Genomic DNA, 20,427 nt, shown 5'->3' with positions numbered 1-20,427 from the left:
TGCAGAATTATATTAAATGAAATGTGTCCCACACTGTGATTCTTGTATGGCGTCAGAAGCCAAGGTTGGAAACTACTGGGTTATTCTCTAACATGAGGTTTTAAAAGCATGTTAAATAATCCAGTCTCTAAAATCCCAAAATTTAAAAGTAACATTTAAGTAAGGCTGTCAACTATATGTAGTAAAGTAGAAAATACAATGGTTTTCTCTGAAATATGTATCAAAGACAGCATAGAATGGCTAAGACACACACACACACACACACACACACACACACACACACACACACACACACACACAATAATGTGTCCATCTCCTTCCTGTGCTTAATTTCTCATGGGAATCAGCCGGTGACCCATCCTTAATGTATATTAGGGCGGTGTGGCCTCAGGGGTAGAGTGATCGTTCTCCAACAAGGAGGTTGGCGGTTCAATCGCCACACTTCCACATCTGAGATACTTAACTCCTTAAATTGTGGTGACTTCAACCTACTATTCACAGCACAATATCTAACACTATGTAAATTTAAAAACAAAGACATTTAAAAAAAATAAGCTAATTAATTTGCATGAATAATAATAATAACAATCCTTACAATTTCAATAGGTCCTCAATGTCTGTCAATGCCTGTCAGTGCTCGGGCCCTAAACACTTTATTAATATTATACATTTTACAGCAGCCATTACACAAGGCTTCCAAAAAAAGATTACAACACATCACAGACAAGAAGCAAACTCATGCTATGCCATTATAGGCAGCAAATTGTATAATACAATATTTTAAATAAAAAAAAACAGCAGATAAAATAATAGAACGTAATTTAAAAATAATGGCAAAATAAAGGATTAAATTGCATAAAAGTATCAGCAAAAAAAAAAAGCTTTAGTGAAAGCGATATATAACTGTTTAAGTGAGGAACAATTCATTTTTTTTTTGTTATTTATGCTCGTCAGTGGTGACGACACTCGAACCCAGATATCCGGGTTGCTAAATGTCCGCGTTGAGCATGGGAAGTGTAGTTCTCTACGCTGGCATTCTGGAATGGCTTTTACGCTCGCTTCCTTGCGCACACACACTGTAGTGAGCCTCACGCTACGTATTTGACGCACGGCCGCTCCGCGCTAGCTCCTTGGAGATTCCCCCTCTTCCTTCCTGGGCTGTTTGAGGTAAACCTACACGGTCGCATCAGTGTTGCTAACACCCGGCGGAGTGAAACTACATGTACCGGGCGTTTGGCACTGATGTTGGGGACATGGAGCCGCCACGGGCAGAGCGGGGCTAGCGCCGGGGGAAGGTGACGTTAGCCACAAAACAACCCCCGGGAAGAACTTAACCGTCTCCATGGCTGTGGAAAGTTAACGCGCAAGACGAAGAACTGGGGGAAAAGAAAAGCCGCCGAATCGCTCCCCCTCGTCCGCCGACTCGAGGTAAGAGGAACCGGGCTGGGAGTGCGGGGTTTACAGCGGGGCCACGGCTGTCGAGAGCGTCTTTGTTTACGCGGAGCTCCGGCGTCTTTCTCCCACCGCTGCGTGCCGTCTCAATGGGATTGTTGAGTGTGGCTACACTGTGTTGGCTAATGTTCATGTCAGGCTTCTTCCACCCAGACATTGATTATGTGACAGTGGTTCGCGGCGGCAGGTCACTTAGGAACGGGGTAATACGCCAATAACAACACGGAGCTCCTCTCTGAGGCTGGTAGGGGAGCCGGGGTCATGAAGGTGTGTGTGCACGTCATGATACCACAGGAGCACATGAATACTTCAGCAGGGTGGATGATACTGTTTATGTGGCCTGACACGTTAAAGGTGTTGGCATCAAACTAAAACCCAGGCTGGTGTGTTTACATTGAAGTTGTTAGGTTATTCAGGGTATAGTCTCATCCCAATGCTGCCCAGTCTGTCCACGAGAGAGAGAGAGAGAGAGAAAGAGAGAGAGGTAAAAAACAAAACAGAAGAAGGATGTGACAGTCTGGACATTTTGGGTGGTGCAGAAATGAAAACTTACAATTTACCGTGAAATCAGCTCACATCCTTCCTTTCCCTTCTTCCCCTCCTGTGTGTCCCTGGAGACGAGAAATGAAATCCAATATCGCTCCCTCCCTGCGTCTCCCCCCCTTTTCTCTCTGGCTCTGACTGTGTCAGCTGCTGTTTCCCAGGGGTGCCGACTTGCATCAGGACAGGTGGCACTTGGACAGGTGGCACCCCGAACAAAGGCCTGCAGTCCTCAGACTTCTCGCCCCGGTTTATTACCTCTGCCGAGGAGGTTATGTTTTCAGTTTCACCCACTGTCTGCTTGTTTTTATGGTTGTTTTGTATGTTTATCTGTTTGTTTGTGATTGGAAGAGATCATTAAATATCTGTGTAGATCCAATAATTTGTCATATCACTTGAGATATATGCTCTCCTGAGTGCTGATCTAGTGTTCAGTTTGTTTTTTCATTTTAGTCTACTCAACGTCGTTACCCCTATCACACAGCTACAGTATGTAGCACTTCAGTTTTATCTGTATATATTGCTTTTTTTGTTGTACGATTTCCATGTAAATCTGATATGATTCTCATTCAAAGAAAGCTTCCTGTATTACACAATCTGCTCTTGTTGAGGAGTTTTATAACTCGCACAAGTGAGTGATCCTCTTTCCGCATTACACAGACATTCTTGACAGCTCCAGTCATCCTCTCTTGTACAGAGGTTTGACCTGTAGAGTACGTCCACATCAGCTACTATGTCACACACTGGAGGCTTTTCTCTTGAATCACAGAGCAAGTCAAGTTCCCCTAGACAAACCAGTTTCACTCTGAACCCTGTGTGCAAATGGAAAACCACCCTTACAGCCACAGTGCACCTGGTTAGGCAGAGTTCCAGACAAAACGGCTGGGCACACAGTCAAGCCTGCTTGAGCTGCAGCAGCATGTGTTAGTGGTGAAAAGACAACCCAGTGATTTCTAAACAACAAAGGATTCACATGTGAATATGAGTGATATTTATGCTGTTATACTCTTCAATGAAACTATAGCAGTATATATCGCAATCTTTTCATCAAAAGCAATATGACAAATGTTCGATTTACAGTGTATCGATATCATGCGTAGGCATTGTGCAAGCATGGTGAGGAGGTGCAACACATAAGAGATCGACCTCATATTTAGAAAATGTTTTGCTGTTTGGTAAGTGTTTGTCATTCTCTGCTCATAAAGAAGAGTTTAAAACCACAACCACACCAAATCTTTAAACCTAAAAGAAATAATAGTTTGACATGTATCGATATAGTGACGATATGAAAATCTTTATCTTGATATAATTTATAATTATAATTTTTGGCTCATATAGTTTTATAGGTGAACCCTGCGAAGTCAGTGGGAGAAGAAGAGATCAGGAATGAGGTCAGCAAAGTGATATGAAGTGGAAGAGAGCGGAAAGGGGAAAGTTTGAGGGCTTATCTCAGTAATGGGCAGGGACAGTTGAGCAATGATGAGTGTTGCAGTCACAACTGTCTTCTACTTAACCCTTCACTACCTCCTCTGGCAGTGGCGCTTATCAGGGAGCCAGCAGATAAACAGGAGGACATGTTGGCTAGTAGACACGAGTGGGACATGAGCACTGGTTTGATTCCCAACTCTGAATCCCCCTCACCCTGTCCGACCTGTTTCTCGCTTGCACTGCCACTTATTACCCCGGGATACCATTCACATTAATGAGGGAGACCTCCACCACTCCTCTCGGACTCCTGCGAGGCAAAACCCCAGCTCGCCTCTGCTCGCCGGGGCCAGTGCGCATGCGCCCTGCTGACACTCCAGTAATCCGCTGTTAGGAGGAGATTGCATCCCCCGTCCACTGCGCTCAGGCAACCAGCGAGGACGAATGAGAGCCCCCACCCCCCCATCCGGGAGAACATATCACGGGGGGGAAATGGGAGAATTAGAGAACATATCGTGAGCATAACGCGCCCGGGATGGAACGAGTGATCAGTGCGCGCACCGGGATGGAGCAGTTCTGACACGGGAGAGCAGACTCATATCCGAGAGGCGACCACGGGACCGGGGCGAGGATGTCTCCTCATGTATGACAACAAGGCTCAACATCCACAGCACAACACGCTGGGAACATGAGATGAAGCCGGCGGAAGATGGTGAAATCCGCGACTGAGTGCTGCCTTTCCTGGACGAGACCTCCTCGGCTATTTCCACGTTTCCTCAACCTGCATGTCGCCTTCTTGCGCGGTGCTCCCCCTGGCCTCTGTGTGGAAACGGACACAAGCCAGCTTTTTTATCCGTGCGATATTCGAGATACGTGCTGTTCACAAGCGAAATTTAAAGCACATATGCGCGTCTCTCCTCAGCGATAGGCACGCATGCAATATTCGCAGGAGCCTTGAAACCCTTAAGTGTAGTTTGAAACCCATGTGATCCATGCGTCGGTGCCATGATAATCAGCTAAGACTAAATGTAAAACAAACCACTGGATGTTGCTGCGCAGACCTCAGCCTCAGGGTTTCCTACAATCTGTCGATATCCGTCAAAGTGCGTGCAGATGTCCCCTCTCCTCCCTCGCAGGACCATACTTGTTTCTTTTTCGCCTGTGCAGACTTGCTGTGACAGGCATGGGAGTCCACATTGATCCAAGCGCAAGTTGATGAACTCGACTGACTGCGCTTTGGGATCAGACAGAAATTAAGCTGCGTCTCTCAGACAGCGGAAACCGGGATCATCTCCTCGTCCTTGCTTTTAGCAGAGAAGCCCACGAAAAAGGGACATTCCTCTCGGGCATTCTGTCGGATGTTGCACGGACCTTGAGGATGAGCTGTAAACATTTTTGATGTTGTGGCAACGGTCTAAGTTTAGAGAGTGTGGCTGCTTTTTCAAATACTCAACTTGGATCTGGAGTTTCTTCAGGTTCAATTCGGAAGTTCATGTGAGTTGAAAATCCCAAATTGTGCAAACACCAGCAGTGGCCTCCTCGCAAGGGTTTTTCAATCGTGATATTTTTTTTCTATCCAATGGGAGAAATGCAGCTGGACTGTTTTACTGGTCAACCTCCACAGCAGCTGTTCGTCGGACTGGATATCTGAAAGATGAGACTTGGACATTAGCATACTTGTAGGCTTGCCAACACCCTCCCTAGGAAATGCATTGCATCGATTTTTCTCCTTTGCCCACATCGTAAATAACTCTGTGAATATATTTTGTGTGATTGCTATAGTTCCATGCCTCTATTGATCCGAATCAGCTGTTTTTATGGACCTGGATGTTGCGGGGATTTCCTGGATGCCCCCCACACCCTGGCTTCTTGAACCTTCGGGTTTTCCCCGTGGTGAACTGTTTGTCTGCTGAGATGCTGAAAGACGGTGGACACACACAAAGTTCTCATGTGCGCACCTTCCCCTGCTTTTGTTGAGCCTCTGAGCATGTGCAACGGATAAAGGAACCAGATATGAGAGCACACAGGCTGGGGGACATGTGTCGGAGGCAACGCGGGGGGAATTCTGAGTGGCACCGTGGAAGATGTGGTGCAGAGTGCTACAGGCTTAACGTCGACAAGAGATAGAATTATGAGCCTTTGCTGTGACAAAACTGTATTTTCTCCTCTCTGAGACCAACCGCTGAAGTGGAATCAGGGCTCTACACATGAAATTACTTTTTCAATTGAGACCGTCGTCCTCTGTGCACTGTAGGAAATCCACCCTGCTCTGCACACCTGCAAGTAACTCTAATTTCTTCAAGTACCCTCATCTTTGATTCCCTGTTGCGATGGGTTTTATTTGTTTTTATTCTTACACCCTCAGAGTTCATGAGGAGATTTGCCGACAGGAAGATTGCGGCAAATAGAAACACATGATCAGTCTCGCTGGTGTAGTCCAAACAAACCCTTTAGTATCTTCCCAATCTGTCTCACACTGAAAACGACTGTGGAACCCTTTGCTCGAGGGGCAAACGAAACAAGTAGATCTATTCACCAGACTAATTTCCGATCGCTGTGGTGATGGGGAGTTCAGCCTCGTCCCTCACTGCGGAGACTGAGTCGGACCATGGCTTCAGAAGCACCCCCTACCCGTCGTCACCCCCTGTGGGCTGGCTCAGGAACAGCCACAGCAGCCCGGTGTGGGGCACTACCTTCATCACACGTCAGCAGCAGCACCCGCTGCCTCATCGGGAGCGCAGGTAAGAGCCCCACCTGTTGGCAGCCGGGTGCCAGCCAACACAGCTCTGTCCGCTGGGTGCAACTGGAGCAGGAGTGGCCTGGCGTGACTGGTTGACTCACAGTGGGAATGAACAATGGGGTTGTATTACACAGAACTGCTGTGAGTGTTAGGGTAAAACTTGGCATTCTTTTAGGATCTTGTGCTGATGTTGTCATTGGCTTCGGTGTTTAGGGGATGTGCTTTACACGACACTGTTTATTACTGTGGTTTATGTGAGAAACTTCCTACTTCCTCTTCCACAGACTTTTAGAAACACTCACTGAATATTCAGTAACTGCACAGCTATGGCTCCAATCCACTGTTTCATCAGACCTTATCTAATCAGAGCCTACATTTTGATGTTTTTTCTATGATGCACCCAAAAACTTGCTAAGCCGGATTTGTAAACCGAAATCCCACCCTATTGGTTCCTCCCAGCGCAGCTGCACAGTATGTGCTACATTTTAGGGCAGTGCAGCGCTGAGTGGATTGCCTGGACAGATAGATTGACCCGACCTCGGTGAGCCCAGTGAGAAGCAGCCCAAGGGTAATTAGAAGATTAGTTTCTCTGTTATGCTTTTAATCAGACTTCAAGAGGCGCTTTGATTCACTTGTGTTAATTTTGCAAAATGATTAAAAACAAGAGTGGATGCATTCTCTTAAGAGTCTTTTTAAGTGATGAAGCACTGTGGTTTTCTTTTATTCAGTCAACACACATCTATTTTCCACCCACCGAAAACTTACCAGCGACTAGAGGCTGCTTAGTTTGATTGTCTGAAATTGGCGGGGGGGTTTTCAGACTATATTATCTATTCAGAGTTTCTCCAAGAACAAAGTGTTTTCGAGCAGCAGCAGCTGTCTAACTGAGTAAGATTTATGTCCAGCAGAGTAAACTGTTTGTGGAAGAGAGGTGCTTTTTGTATATACTTTAGCTCTGTATTGACAGAATGAAAGGGATATATTCAATTACTATATCTAGAATGACTGAGCTGCAAAATCTCCTTTTTCCTCCATCATCGTACTGTCATCATAGTGAAATGCCCATCAGCAGTACGCAAGAAGCTCGACAGACTTCTTCTACTTAAAAATGATCTTCTCAGCCGCCCTCACATAAACTTGTTTAGAAGTGTCTCCATGTTTCTCTTCTGCTTTTTGGGTCATGTCTCCCGGAACAAGAACAGGCAGTTGATATCGACCGCTTGTAGTGTATTGAAGTTGTTGCTGAGTCACTCAGGGCATCATGGTCCGGTTGTTAGTTATTGATTTTCAGAGAGACCGATCACATTTCCCCACAAAGGATGCCATTACTTATTCAGCATTGGTCTCCAGTTGGGCTTTCATCTTTCTTTATTCCTGCCTGCTGCTGTCAATGCTTTCCTTGCAGTTGCTCTATGTTTAACAGCTGAGGTGGACATGGTTTCCTCTGCTAAGTCTTGTAAGACTTCTAAACTATAGACAGGGCTAACTTAAGCTCATGCTATAACACGGTTCAATCAACTGTACCTCTACGCATGAATGAAACTCAAGTGTTGCACATACTTTTCATAAGTCATAACTTGTCTTTTATTCAACAGATTCCTCTTTTGTGTTTGTACATCTCTGTAGCAACAAGCCTCCACCTTTATCCCTCACCAATCCCACTACGCCCTCGGTCAGCTAAGCCCATAAACACAGGCAGAAATGCACGACGACTCACGCACCATCCCTGTGTGATACTGCAAGGCAGAGAGGGACACACACACGTGTTCTGACAAAAAACGTTTTAGAAAGACGATGCAGCAGCACTCTGAACATGCCCTCTTATCTGCCTCTACTCCCCCTCTCTCACGCACGCAAGCACACACTCACTGTCGTATGCACGCAGACACACTGCTGTGTGAGCCTAACAACGTTGGGCAAGCTTTGCTGAGCTGTGACAGAGCATGAAAAACAGAAACAACAGAACACGATGAGCCCAGCTTAACTTCAGTCATTTTTATGCAGTTTATTCAACAACATATTGTGCAGTATAACTTTTCTTTTCCTTTTGACCGCGTGAACAATCTTGTCCCTGGGTATTTTCAATTTGTTTTCATACAGCGGTGAACCATTGACTTTGGGATTCTTTGTGTGCTCTGAATCAGTGCTGTTATTGTGATGATTCCCTCATGATGAAAAATAACACCCTCAGTAGACCGATATTTGGTGTAGTTCATAACTGTGGAATCTCACTCTTTTCTCTTTTTTAATTAATAGCAGCTCAACACTGCTTTATCCCAATGGTATTATTGTTTGTGCTTCATTTCATCACGGCCCCACACTTGCAGTGTGTTACATTACACATGGCCTTGGGAGTCCTAAGCCACTAAAGTCAGAGTCTGCTCTCCCCAGAGTCAATCCCAGCGTCTCTACTGTCCCAGCATGATGGATGACGCTGTTTATTCCAGCTCCATTCCACTGGCTCTCCTCCCTTTAATTGGATTAAACTGGGTCCACTTGGATTCAACCAGCATGGTCACTGGCCGTGTTTATGTCTGAATGATTTCAGCGCGTTCTCCCCTGCTAACGTCTGTCTGGCAAAGACAGGGCCGCGTCAGGACAGTCCGCACGCATGCAGAATAGATTTGGCATGCAGGCTTTGTTTCCCAGCGTGGCTTTCTCGGAGAATACAGAGGATGGGCGCTGCAAAATAAAAAATACCCTATTGACACTGAAGCTGACATGTGTCCAGATTCCCCCACTCCTGTTGCCATGGAAATGTGTTGCATATGTTCAGTAACTTAATTTCCTTGGGCCCTAGACAACCACACATAGTAGCCTGGCAGTCACACACAGAAAGAAGCATATGCTGGCTTATTGCACCTGTGTATGATTACAATAACCTGCTTATTACTCATGGCACTGTTTAGTGATGTTATATAGACATTTAGCTTGATAAACCTTATGGTAAGTGTTTTTTCTGCCTTAAAGGGTTAAATTTGTGTCTTGGTGACAGTAAATCTCTACCTTGGGCTGTCTGTGTTGGAAGTTCCCTCTCTGACTGAAGGCAGCACTGTGTCAGCAGTGTTCCTGCCCTCCAGCTTTGGGTGCCTGCAGGAACTTGAGATTAATGGCAGCAGAAGCATACCCTTGATGCCCCTGCCATCTCTGCCCCTTCTTCCTCCCCGATTTCTGAGCTTCCTGGCAGCTTCCTGTTAGCGCTAGCTTTGCACCTCGCCGTCGAATGTGCTGCTGAAACCCAGTCAGAGAGTTTCCTCTGTTAAAAGATGCATCTGTCTGAAGCTGTCTCCACCGATGACAGATTCACTCGTCAAAAATGAGCTCCGGTCGTGAAATATTCACCGAGGGCATAGCTAGAGGTCAGAAGCTACTGGTGTAAGTTCTGTTTCTCATCCAGCAGCTGTATTCTTAGCATCTTCAGTCTCTTATACACAAACAGTGATTGTTAGTTCAAATCTAATAATATTAATAATAATAATAATATTTCAGGGATATGAGGCCTTTTGTGTGTCATGTGTGTAAGGCTCACATAATAACATCAATTTAAAAAAAACAGCCATGAACTGTCTTGAACGGAAAAACATAAAAAGCATGACCATCTCAGATAATCTCATGCTAATGGCGCTGACCTGACACATACTATTTATACAACGCCTCCCTTGTTTCTAAAGAATCACACCCTTCTTGTAGCATTCCATTCTCTTGATAGAGGACTTTTTATTCAGCTTTTAAGATGTCCTTTTATTGTAAAGCCTCAGCAATGCTTATTAAGGATCGTCTTAGCCTGAGGGAACCTTTTTCAAAGGAGCCTTTGTCTAAGTTGCTCTATTAGTCTGCGTCAGCATCATAACATTTTATAAACCAATTCGGTCTTAATGTTCTGTCTCCAAAAAGTCTCTCTTCCCATTAAAGAAACGTCTTGCTCAGTGTCAGTTGAGCATAACTTCCCCAATTATCATGTTGTGTTGCCTTTTGTGACTCAGACTTGACTGTTACCAATCCCCCGTACTGTTTTACTAGGTCTCAGAGTCGAAACTCTTTATCTGCTGCTAAAGTTTCGGCTCCAGACACTCGTCTCAGATAGATTTATAAGTCAGTGGCTCGGCTCCGTAGTGTTTGTCGTAATAAATGAATTCAGGAGACCTGTCAGCATTGATTAATGAGTCGTACTTATCATGCCATGGCGTATTAGCTGGAAGGTAGAAAGGTTTTTACAGTTAATCTGACCCTGATTCATCAGCTCCTTATGAAACACGAAGAGGAATGTTTGCTCAGGGAAAATCACTTCAGAGTGAAAGACTTGCTCTGATCTGGCACGCAAGAAAAAGGCCATAAAGAAGTGATAAACAAATTTATTTTGCCATCAAACGCAGACTGACTTAGGAGCTGAGATCTATTCTATAAAGTCGGTTTTCTGTATGTGATAAATAATGTGTGAAAGAGCTGATCTGATCCCATCACTGGTGAGCTCTTGGTAAAGATGCAGCAAGCTTTTTTTAACCATCTTTATTGTCCGATTCACACTGCACATTGGCTTTTGAGCGCTGTCATTTTTAATACCAAGCTCATTGTTAAACAGAATCACCGGTCCACCTATTTCCAATACTGTTATATAGGCAGATAAAAAATGGCAATAATTCCTAAGATGTTTTTAATCAAACCCTCATGAGAAAGAAATGTAATTAAAGCATTTTTATTTATTTTTTTACTTTTATTGGCCCTCGGCATCAATCCGGCTCCATTTGTAATGTTAGATGTAAAAGTCAACAGTAAGCAGCAGCAGTAAGGCCGGCACTTTGGGAAGCTGACTAATGCGCTCGCAGGTGCAGATTACTGCCTGCATCTCTGTCACATCTAGAGCTGCAGCTATTAAACAGGATCATTGTCCAGTGCACATTCGCCACAGCATTTTTCTGACATAAACATTTAATAATCTCCAGGTCTACGCCTCTAGTTCTCTCCCTGCGTTCAAATAAAACTGAGCCTGTAAATATTTATCCCAAGAGTGACTCACTTTATTTGAGCGTGTTTTTGTGTGGAGCGGCTCTATCTGGAGTGAGTTCAACACAGTCAGCCTACCGAGAGTTATCCAACTCCATGCGGCCTCTCAGTAATCCCAGATAACGAATGTAGAAAAGCTTTTTGTCAGGGAATTCAAATGACCCAAATAAATTGCAACAAATTACAAATGCATCATCGATAGATCGAGTCTCGGTTAATCTCGTTTAATCTATTAAATTATGAACTTGTGTATTCCTCAGGGAAATTAGTTTATCGTCATTAAAAGGAATTGCTGATTAAGAGATAGTGAAGTAGGAAGCAATAGAAGCCGAAGAATAGCTTAATTATTTAAATATAAAAGCAATTATATGGTTTTTTAATTTCTTATACATACATTAATCTATTATCTATCGTCTATCTTTTTGGTGCATTGTTAAATTAGGACGACTGAATGAAAACGTGTTTTGCAGCTCTTGCATAAAGGCAAGATCATATGGCTCTGACTAATTGCATTACTGATTAATTCATTGATAATTCATCAGGCTTAATTGACCCCATGTGAGTGTTTTAAAATCGCTCCCCCCTGATGTCTGAGCCCCCCCCCCAAATATTCAATGACTAATGATGTAGTTTGTGAGGCCCTGAACATATTAGCTTTCTCTTCAAATTAGAGATTTCACTAGATACAGTAATCGTTATATTATCATTAATTGCAGAAATCTGTTATGCTGTTGATCATAGTTTATCAGGAAACATTTTTTCTTTAAGTTATTCTCTGCTGTCAGCTTGTGCGGTACAATTCCCTTTAAAAGAGTCATATGAAATGTACGGACGAGCCCGGCCCAGCTCAGCATGGCTTGGTTACATTATTATTATTATTATTATTATTAATTAGGAGCAGCCGCCATGCGGACAAGTTCACTTCACCACATTCTGTGTCTGTTCAGCCATTAAGCTCAAGTTTGAATAACCGGGAAAATACTTTTAATCATACAAGCGCACACCTTGTGGTCACTTTGGGGTTTTGCTTGCAGCGGATTTTTCTTGGCACATACTCTTTGTGGTTTTCAGTATAACACACACACACTCGAGCTGTAATGTGTGTGTACCAGCACCTCGTAACAGGTGGGGTGTTTTTTGTATCTCTCAGCTATGGTGTCATATGAAGGAAGTTGAAACGCATAGACTTGATGATAAATGGATTTGTAATATAATTGTTATTAATTATTTGTCTGATGGATAGTTAAGATGATATGATAAAAAGTATGTTGGGATTAAGGCCTTCTTTGTGGACGAATGGCTTTACTTGTTAGGATCCTCCATTTCCCTAGCAAAGCAATGTAACTGGCTCACTTTACTAAAAGGTCAGAGGGCATAGGTCAAACTGAAAGCAAGCACCCTCTGCTAGATCACAGGGCAAACTACTTCAGACGGGGGGGGGGGGATCATTCCTACTTTTATTGTGTTTGGGCTCAGAGAACCATTGTGTCTTACTTATTTCCTCAGCACAGCTGAGCACAAGATAAACTGTCATGGAAAACCTGTGACAATTTTTTTTTACTTATGATTACTATAAACAAATTGTGTAGCTTCTATATGATAATCCCAGATCATGAGGGAAAGCCGCCACACACTTACTCTGCTGGTCTCTTTCTCTCTCTCTTACATTGACACAAGCTCAGCTGACGTCTCTGATCCGCTACAGTTTAAACTTAGATTGGTTTGAAATGACGCCACAGTATCAACACTGATCACCACATAATGACCAGCAATTTTCTTAAATGAGTAAACCTTTCCTAGCTGCACACACTCTGCTCTCTCTCTCTCTCTCTCTCTCTCTCTCTCTCTCTCTCTCTCTCTCTCTCTCTCTCTCTCTCTCTCTCTCTCTCTCTGGCTCTGGCTCTGGCTCTCTGTCACTTTCTCAGACACACAGACAGCCAGACACACACACATACACAAAGAGTGTCATCGGACTGGGTAATTAATTGTACTGGTTAAGGAAAAGCCTACTCAACAATACCGTCTGGTCGATACTTGTTTTTTGTGTTGAATGAGTAAAACAGAAACTCTGTGCCCCTGATGGTCAAGGCGGGTACCACACTTTCCCCTCGGGCCCTGGGCTCAGAGCCAACCTTGGAAAGGCAGCGCTAATGACTGTCGCACAAAGGTCAAATGTCTCACAGCGAGGCAGGGAGAAACTAGGGAGACTCAGCTCACTTGATCCCGCAACCAGGTTCAGTATGTGGAGTGAATTCAAGTAGCAAGCCAAAGGTGGCCCCTAGACTACCAACAGTGCCTTTGTAGATTTAGCTCAGTCTTTTACATTTCTTAAACTCTTAGTGACCCATATTATGTCATGGCTTATCTACACACATCTTTACACTCTCCACTTTTTATCAGCACCCTTTTTTTTCGCAAGACTTCCTTTGCAATATCTCGGTTGTTTACTATGATGGTGCTGACTTGCTCGTTTTCACTGAGCGTTTTAAAGATCACACTCCGTGTAATGGTCTGCCGAAGTGCTCCATGATTATTTTACACCCAGTGAAGCATTGAAATGTAGCCAGGGGTCACCGATGTTCCTGCTTAAGTGAATTTTGAACTAGGAGCAGGTTCCTTAGTGGCAGCAATCTGCATTGAGGACCTTATTGCAAAAAGATGGGTTTTGTAGAGGTAAGGTCTCTCTCTGTCTCTGTCTCTGTCTCTGTCTCTGTCTCTTCTCTCTCTCTCTCTCTCTCTCTCTCTCTCTCTCTCTCTCTCTCTCTCTCTCTCTCTCTCTCTCTCTGTCTCTCTGTGTCTCTCTCTGTCCCTCTGTCCCTCTCTCTCTCCACTGTAAGCTGTTGGCCTGCTTCCCAGGTCTGCGACACTGAAGAACAGAGGAGCTGAAGTGGGCACTTTTAGAACAGCTCCATTGAACACAGGGCCAAGGACAAAAGGTGTGTGTGTGTATTTTTGTGGATCCGTGTGTACCTATATGGATGTTTGTTTGAATATGTATGCAGTCTTATGAGTGGAGCATGTACACGGAAAGCATCCTTTTAAGTAGGGTCCAGGGATCACAGGCAATAGTGGGTCATCCTCTGCTGCAGGCATGTACTGTACATACAAAGGTTTGTGTGTGTGTGTGTGTGTGTGTGTGTGTGTGTCTGTCTCTATATAAAGATGAACGACACGTCTCCACTTCCTCCCACTATCCAGAAATGGAGCTAAAATATCTTTGAGACAAATGCCGCCATCTTTCACTTTTGGATTCTTTGCAGTAGGGATCATAATGTTTTACCCTGAGTTTAATGACTTCACTACTTGAACATACATCATTTATTTGACATGTACTTTGACTTTTCAGTTGGGCCCATGCCCTGCTCATTAATGTGGAGGAGGCAGTAATTATTAACTATAGTGCAGCCAGCCACCAGGAGTTGATCAAGATATTTTGGCTTCTCTTTCTTGTCTATGGTGTTGTTATGACATATTTTCAGCCTGGTATTAGAATTTCCTGGAGAGGCCGATTACTTCATTGAGCAGCTCTTAGAACGGCTGCTGCAGACAGAAACATAATGAATTTACAATCCCCGGTGCTCTGGCGAGAACCAAATCAATTGCTGTGACAAAGTCTCTGTGCGGCTGACACCATGACTTTGCTCTCTCGCTGGAGATGAAAGAGGCCTGACAGTTATGAAAATGGCCACAGGGAAGTACCTATCATCAAACATGAGGTGTTGACACTTGTTGTTGTTGTTGTCATTGCTGTTTGCAGGCCTTTGAAGAACCTAGCACAGCGTGAACATGTGCAATCAACACCAGGGCTGTCACTCAAGTCAAACACATTTAACTAAACCACTGAGTGGGTGGAGTTTGTGTTTCAGTCTGAGGCAACATTATAATGGAAGTATTATAGTTTTTTGTTTTTGGCAAACAATTTTGATGCACTTCGTATTCTCACAGAGGAACTGATGCTGCGTCAACACCCCCTCTATGTTAATTTTTAAGGTTAAGGGCCCTTGCAAATTCCACACTACCATGGGGACATGACAGCTATTGCTGCTGGATGAAAGCAAACAAAGCGCTTAGTACTGATCTCTTAGTTTTTGTGTGTCTTCATAAAAATTGTGTTTTCCTAACTTTCATCATTATCATTGGAGGGCTTAGTTTCCTCCTCACTCTATAGGGCCCTGGTTTATGTTGGAGTGCTGACTTCAGCCCACGGACTGGTTGCAGTGCTAATGGCTCCTGACATAAAGCACTGGGACTTTACTTTCATACTTTTGCTGCCTCAGGCTACAGGACTAAATGTGTTACAAATGTAGTTGGACAATAAACCAAGTAACTATGCTTGTCTGTCAATAAATAAATATAGCTACATGCCTGCACACACTTAGTGGTAAGAGCCTACAGACTCGAAGACACCCTTAGAGACACATTAGAGTCCCTTCCTGCTGCCATTCTCCTCCTTACCTTTGGGAGGAGAGTTGACGAGTGTAGTGGAGCTGGGAGCAAGAGCTTTTCTGTGAGAGGTCCCCCTGGGTTCTGGGGATTGGGCTGGTTTAAAAAGGTTTAATGGAGTTGAACGAAGGGAAATCAGTTGGTCTGGACACATGGTGCTGCAGTGGAGAAGAGCAATTGGGCCACACAACCAGTAAGTCTCTCCTATACTGTGGCAGAAATCTATGTCCTTATGTGACAAGCAACACAGGAATATTAATCAGAAAATGTTTCTCATCAAAAAATTGGCTTGTTTTCACAGCACGTTCTACAAATAGCCACAAACCACTGCTTCCCCCATAAAAGCCTTTGTCAAAAGCACCTTTGCATGTGGGCATAGTTCTCTAGCCATATAATACAGACAGATAAATGTGACCAGATCCACAAGCTCTGTGGGTAGCATCTTTGCCACTGGGATCAATAAAAAGGAGCATTGTGGTATTCCAGCTCTTAGCACCTTCCCCTCTGCTACCCTACAATCCCCACAGTACCTTCCCTGTGTTGGTGTTCACACATGAGCAGCTTGAGCGACTGTGACATTTTTATGGGTTTGTCCAGAGAGCAACCGCGTCCGTCCCTTGGGGCCATCCCTCTCCAAACCCCCCCCCCCCCCCCACCCCCTTGTACTTTGGAGGTATCCAACTGTGCTGCTCCCCCCCCAAAAGGCGTAGATATACCCCCTATCAATAAGTTGGATTGACTGAACTGCAGCAACACGGAATGAACTACATGCAGGTCAATTCAGAACAACACTGTTGGAGGATATTATGTCCAAGGGGTGGAAATCCCCCTACACTGTTTACACTGCTGAAGATCTGTAAGGTGTTAACAGTCGATGTTTTTGGATTAATTAAAATTCAAGAGTATGAATGGTTTGTAATTTCAATAACCTCTAAGTGCAGAGTTCTGCTTATTCAATTCACCCATCCACTCAACCTTAATTTATAAATTCCCTCGGGCATTGGGTTGACTAACCTTATGTAGCTCCCGTCTACCCTGCATTAACATTCACTCAGAAAACAGGAGATGGGTGCTTAAGTGAGGTGGAGGAGATCCTGTGTTTTTTTCAGTCTAATAAGTGTCAGTCAGGAGTACTCAATGAACTCTCACTGCCTCTCTCTACCTCTCCTCTCCGCTCCATGTGCTGTCTTCCTAGCTCTAATCATGTGGCCATTGTGTATGGATTTACAGCCCTCACTGCCCCCAGGAGGGAGATTTGATTTTTCCCCTGCACTGGCTAATCTATCCCTCTCACACTCAATTTTTCTTTTCTAATTCTGTCTTTCTCCTCTCCTCTCGCAGTCCCAGAGATGTGTTTGCTGTCTTGTCTGCCGATTATCACCATGAGTTGACTGGAAGCATGTTTTCATCCTCGGGGGTTCTTCATAATTTTTAATTTGTCACTCTTTCTGATGCCATCTTACTTTCTTTCTTTTTTTTACTTTGCTCCTACATTTCTCCACCAACACTTTATTCAAACAGAATACTGACTGAAGTTGCTGAACTGATTGAGCAGTGCCACACTCGATATGCATGTATTTTTGCTGTGCAAAAGTAGGTAAAAACTATTATGAATCTGTTTTGACTCATTGTCTACTTTTTTTTCAGCCACTCTCACTCTCCTGGCTCCATGGCAGCAGCGGTGCGAGGCAGTGAGTGGTCGTGTGGACGCTGTACGTTCTTGAATGCCGGCGCAGCACCTCGCTGTTCCATTTGTGAGGCCCCACGCCAGAAGCCTGACCTTAACCAGATCCTGCGGCTGAGCAGCACCGAGGAGCAACGCTGGGCCTGCCCCCGCTGTACCCTTAACAATCCCCAGGGATCTGGAGCCTGCTCCGTCTGTGGCTTTGGACCATCCCTTGCCACTAACACACCCCCTACCACCACCATAGCCGCTACCACCAATGGCCTGCCGTCTGCTCCGACCGAACCTCCAACACCAATTCTCCTTCCCACAGTCCTGCTTGAGCCCCAAGGGCAGCAACCAGCTAAGGAGGAAGTGCTACGACGGTCCGAGAGTAATGGAGAGGTGGTCAACCTGGAGGTGCAGCACTCGGGCTGGGCTTGCCCTCGATGCACACTCCACAACACTCCTGTGGCTCTGTCGTGCTCAGCCTGTGGTGGCCCCAGGAAACTGTCTTTGCCTAAAATCCCGCCAGAGGCACTAGTGGTTCCTGAGGTGCGCACGCCTGTGCTGGGATTTCCAGTTCACACAGCAGGGACTTCACCACTACTCATCGACCTAACAGATGATTCTCCTCCACCCCCTCCCTGTGATCCTCAAGAACCTGTGTCCTCACAGTCCATCTCCTCCCCCTTTACTTCTTTCACTTCCCTCCAGAATAACCCAGTTCCCCGAAGCAGGAGAGAGGTGCCCCCTCCAGGACGCCCACCGAACGCAGGCACCAACACCCCCAGTCCCACTTCCCCGTTAACGGCCACTGCGCCACCCCAACCAGGCCCACAGCGGCCAGCCAAGCCCAAACATGCCCAACCCCAGGAACCCTCATACCCCAACAAGCGCCTCAGTATCTTGGATGAAGAAGATGCTCAGCACCACCCACTGACTCCACACCTCCCTGTTGCATCCACAGCTGCCCCCACCTGGAAGTGCCCTAGTTGTTCTTTGCCCAATCCAGGGAACTCATCTAAATGTGAGGCCTGCCGATCATCACGGGCAGGCGCTGACCTCATTGACCTTGTTGGCTGCGAAACGGTACGATTTACCCCAGCTAGCCCCTCCAGCCCAGACTTCAGCACCTGGGCCTGTTCCAAGTGCACCCTGCGCAATCCTACAGGGGCACCTAAGTGCTCAGCCTGTGGTTCTTCCAAGCTGCATGGCTTTCAGGAACAGCAGGTGCCCATGACCCGCTGCTGTGCACACTGTGGCCTCCCATCGGGGTCTGGTACAGCATCTTGTTCTTGCACACCTTCATCCTCTTCAGGTCATAAGACACGGAAACTGGCCCGGGGCTACCCTTCCTCCTCCCCTGCTATTGCTCCTTCCAATTCCATATCCTCCTCCACCTTATCGAGCCTTCAAGAGAAAATAGGACAGTGGAGCTGCCCGGCATGTACGCTGCTCAACGACATCAAGGCCAAGAACTGTGCAGCGTGCCACACACCCCAGCAGTACCTCACCCTGCGCAAAGTGATGAAGCCTCTGAAGAGGAGGGAGAGCATGCATGTCGAGGCCCGTCGACGAAATGACGAAGGCGAGGCCAAGGAGCTTTTGGAGAACATTGTCAGCTTTTGCAGAGAGGTAAGAGAAACTAAAATACTAATGTCAAATGGCTCAACACTACACATGTTTATTATAAAGGTTTCAGACTATCTATGTTGAGATCTGTTTTACCTAGGATTCATAAGATAATGCTTAAAGCCGGAAGGATTTTTTTTGGCAGTGCACTTGGGTGAGCAACTAAACCCTTGTCCGACTTCGTAATTTGTTGTCTTTTTTTTTGTTGTCGTTATTGATATGTCAGCATTACCTTTTCATGTGTTGAGTTTTCCTTGATGTCTTTGATAACCCTGCTTATTTCAATGTGTAATGCATCACAGGGTGCACATTGCCTTGCACAGCACAGCTCCTTCATTTTAATTCCTTTTTTTTGTTACGGCTCTGGCTTTGTTCCCACTCCCTCAATCTGTCTAATTTCAGAGAAAGGCTAATAGGCTTTGTCATTGCCTCTGTTTGCACTTGCTTTGTTAGCTGGGTTTAAAACGACCAGTGGGTGAATCTTGGCCACCTGCATGAGCTGCAGATACTGAGCGCCTCATTTCTAAAGCCATACTATAGCCCGCCCTCAGTCTGAAAGAAGTCCCCTAAGCAAAATACTGCAATACTTTGTTGAAGAACTGTAACTTCTGTCTTGGGAGTCCAGCTTTATTTGTTCTGAATAGTTTGAGTCATATGCTCTATTTCCTGTCCTCAGTTGACTCCCACCATAACTTGGAGTTCTTATTAAGGAAGATATTGGGCGGCTTAATGAAATACATTTCTTTGTACCAGTAGACCTGCCTGTTAGACATAAAACCACATTTGATCATTCTGAATGTAATTTCCATTTTAATGTGAACTTCACACTTACATTTTTTGAAGTTATTAAAACAACAGAACTGTGGTAGTTGTTAAATGCTTCTTTTTATATCTATGCACACCCTGAAACAGAACATTATCATTATGTTGAATAATAAAACTAGATAAAAAAAAATTCCAGTATTGAAAAAGCTAATGATGTTATGCTTTTGTAATTCCAGGCTAGTCTGTTGTTATAACGACCCTAATGAATGATAATAATGCCCAAAGAGGACGAAAGGTAAAATGTGGCGTTCATCCGTCACCGCAGTTCGGAGACATGGAGACGTCTCACCTAGCTACTGTAGTTAAGATGGGACAACCTTTATTTTGCTCCTCTGTATCACACCACTTCATGCTCACTTTGTTTCTGCAGCCCTTTGATAAGCCTCTAGTGTGTTGTCATGGATATGCTACTCAGAGCGGTCACAAGGGCTCATTTGTTAAGACCTATGCTAATGAGACAAATCTGATTGGACGAGTTAAACCTCAGAAAAATGCAGAATCCAAGAACTATTAGATTCAGGTAATTTTTATTCCAGCAGCATCGGGTGATGCGTTCCCATCCACCGCACCGCCATTGCACCTATCATGCCATGTTTACAATAGCATGGAGTGAGCTTTAGAATGCATAATTTATGTCTTCTTTGAAAGACGCAGGGCTCACTGCTGTTAGCGTGGGAGGGAAGTTGGCTTAGTAGGAAGGAAG

The 20,427-nt window shown here is 44.9% G+C and overlaps 1 protein-coding gene across 1 annotated transcript in view; it reads left to right on the top strand.

Annotated features, from left to right (window-relative positions):
- Positions 1 to 1,119: 1,119 nt before the first annotated feature.
- Positions 1,120 to 20,427, top strand: part of capn15 (calpain 15) — a 37,545-nt gene continuing 18,237 nt past the window's right edge. The window contains exons 1-2 of the mRNA XM_053413701.1: positions 1,120 to 1,428; positions 17,249 to 18,902. Coding sequence (XP_053269676.1) covers positions 17,271 to 18,902 — 1,632 coding nt within the window. The 5' untranslated portion in view covers positions 1,120 to 1,428; positions 17,249 to 17,270. The remainder of the gene's footprint in view (positions 1,429 to 17,248; positions 18,903 to 20,427) is intronic.

This window comes from Pleuronectes platessa, chromosome 21 (genome assembly GCF_947347685.1).
Source record: "Pleuronectes platessa chromosome 21, fPlePla1.1, whole genome shotgun sequence".
Taxonomy (NCBI): domain Eukaryota; kingdom Metazoa; phylum Chordata; class Actinopteri; order Pleuronectiformes; family Pleuronectidae; genus Pleuronectes; species Pleuronectes platessa.
Note: the sequence above shows the minus strand (reverse complement) of the source record. Positions and strands in the feature narration are given on the sequence as shown.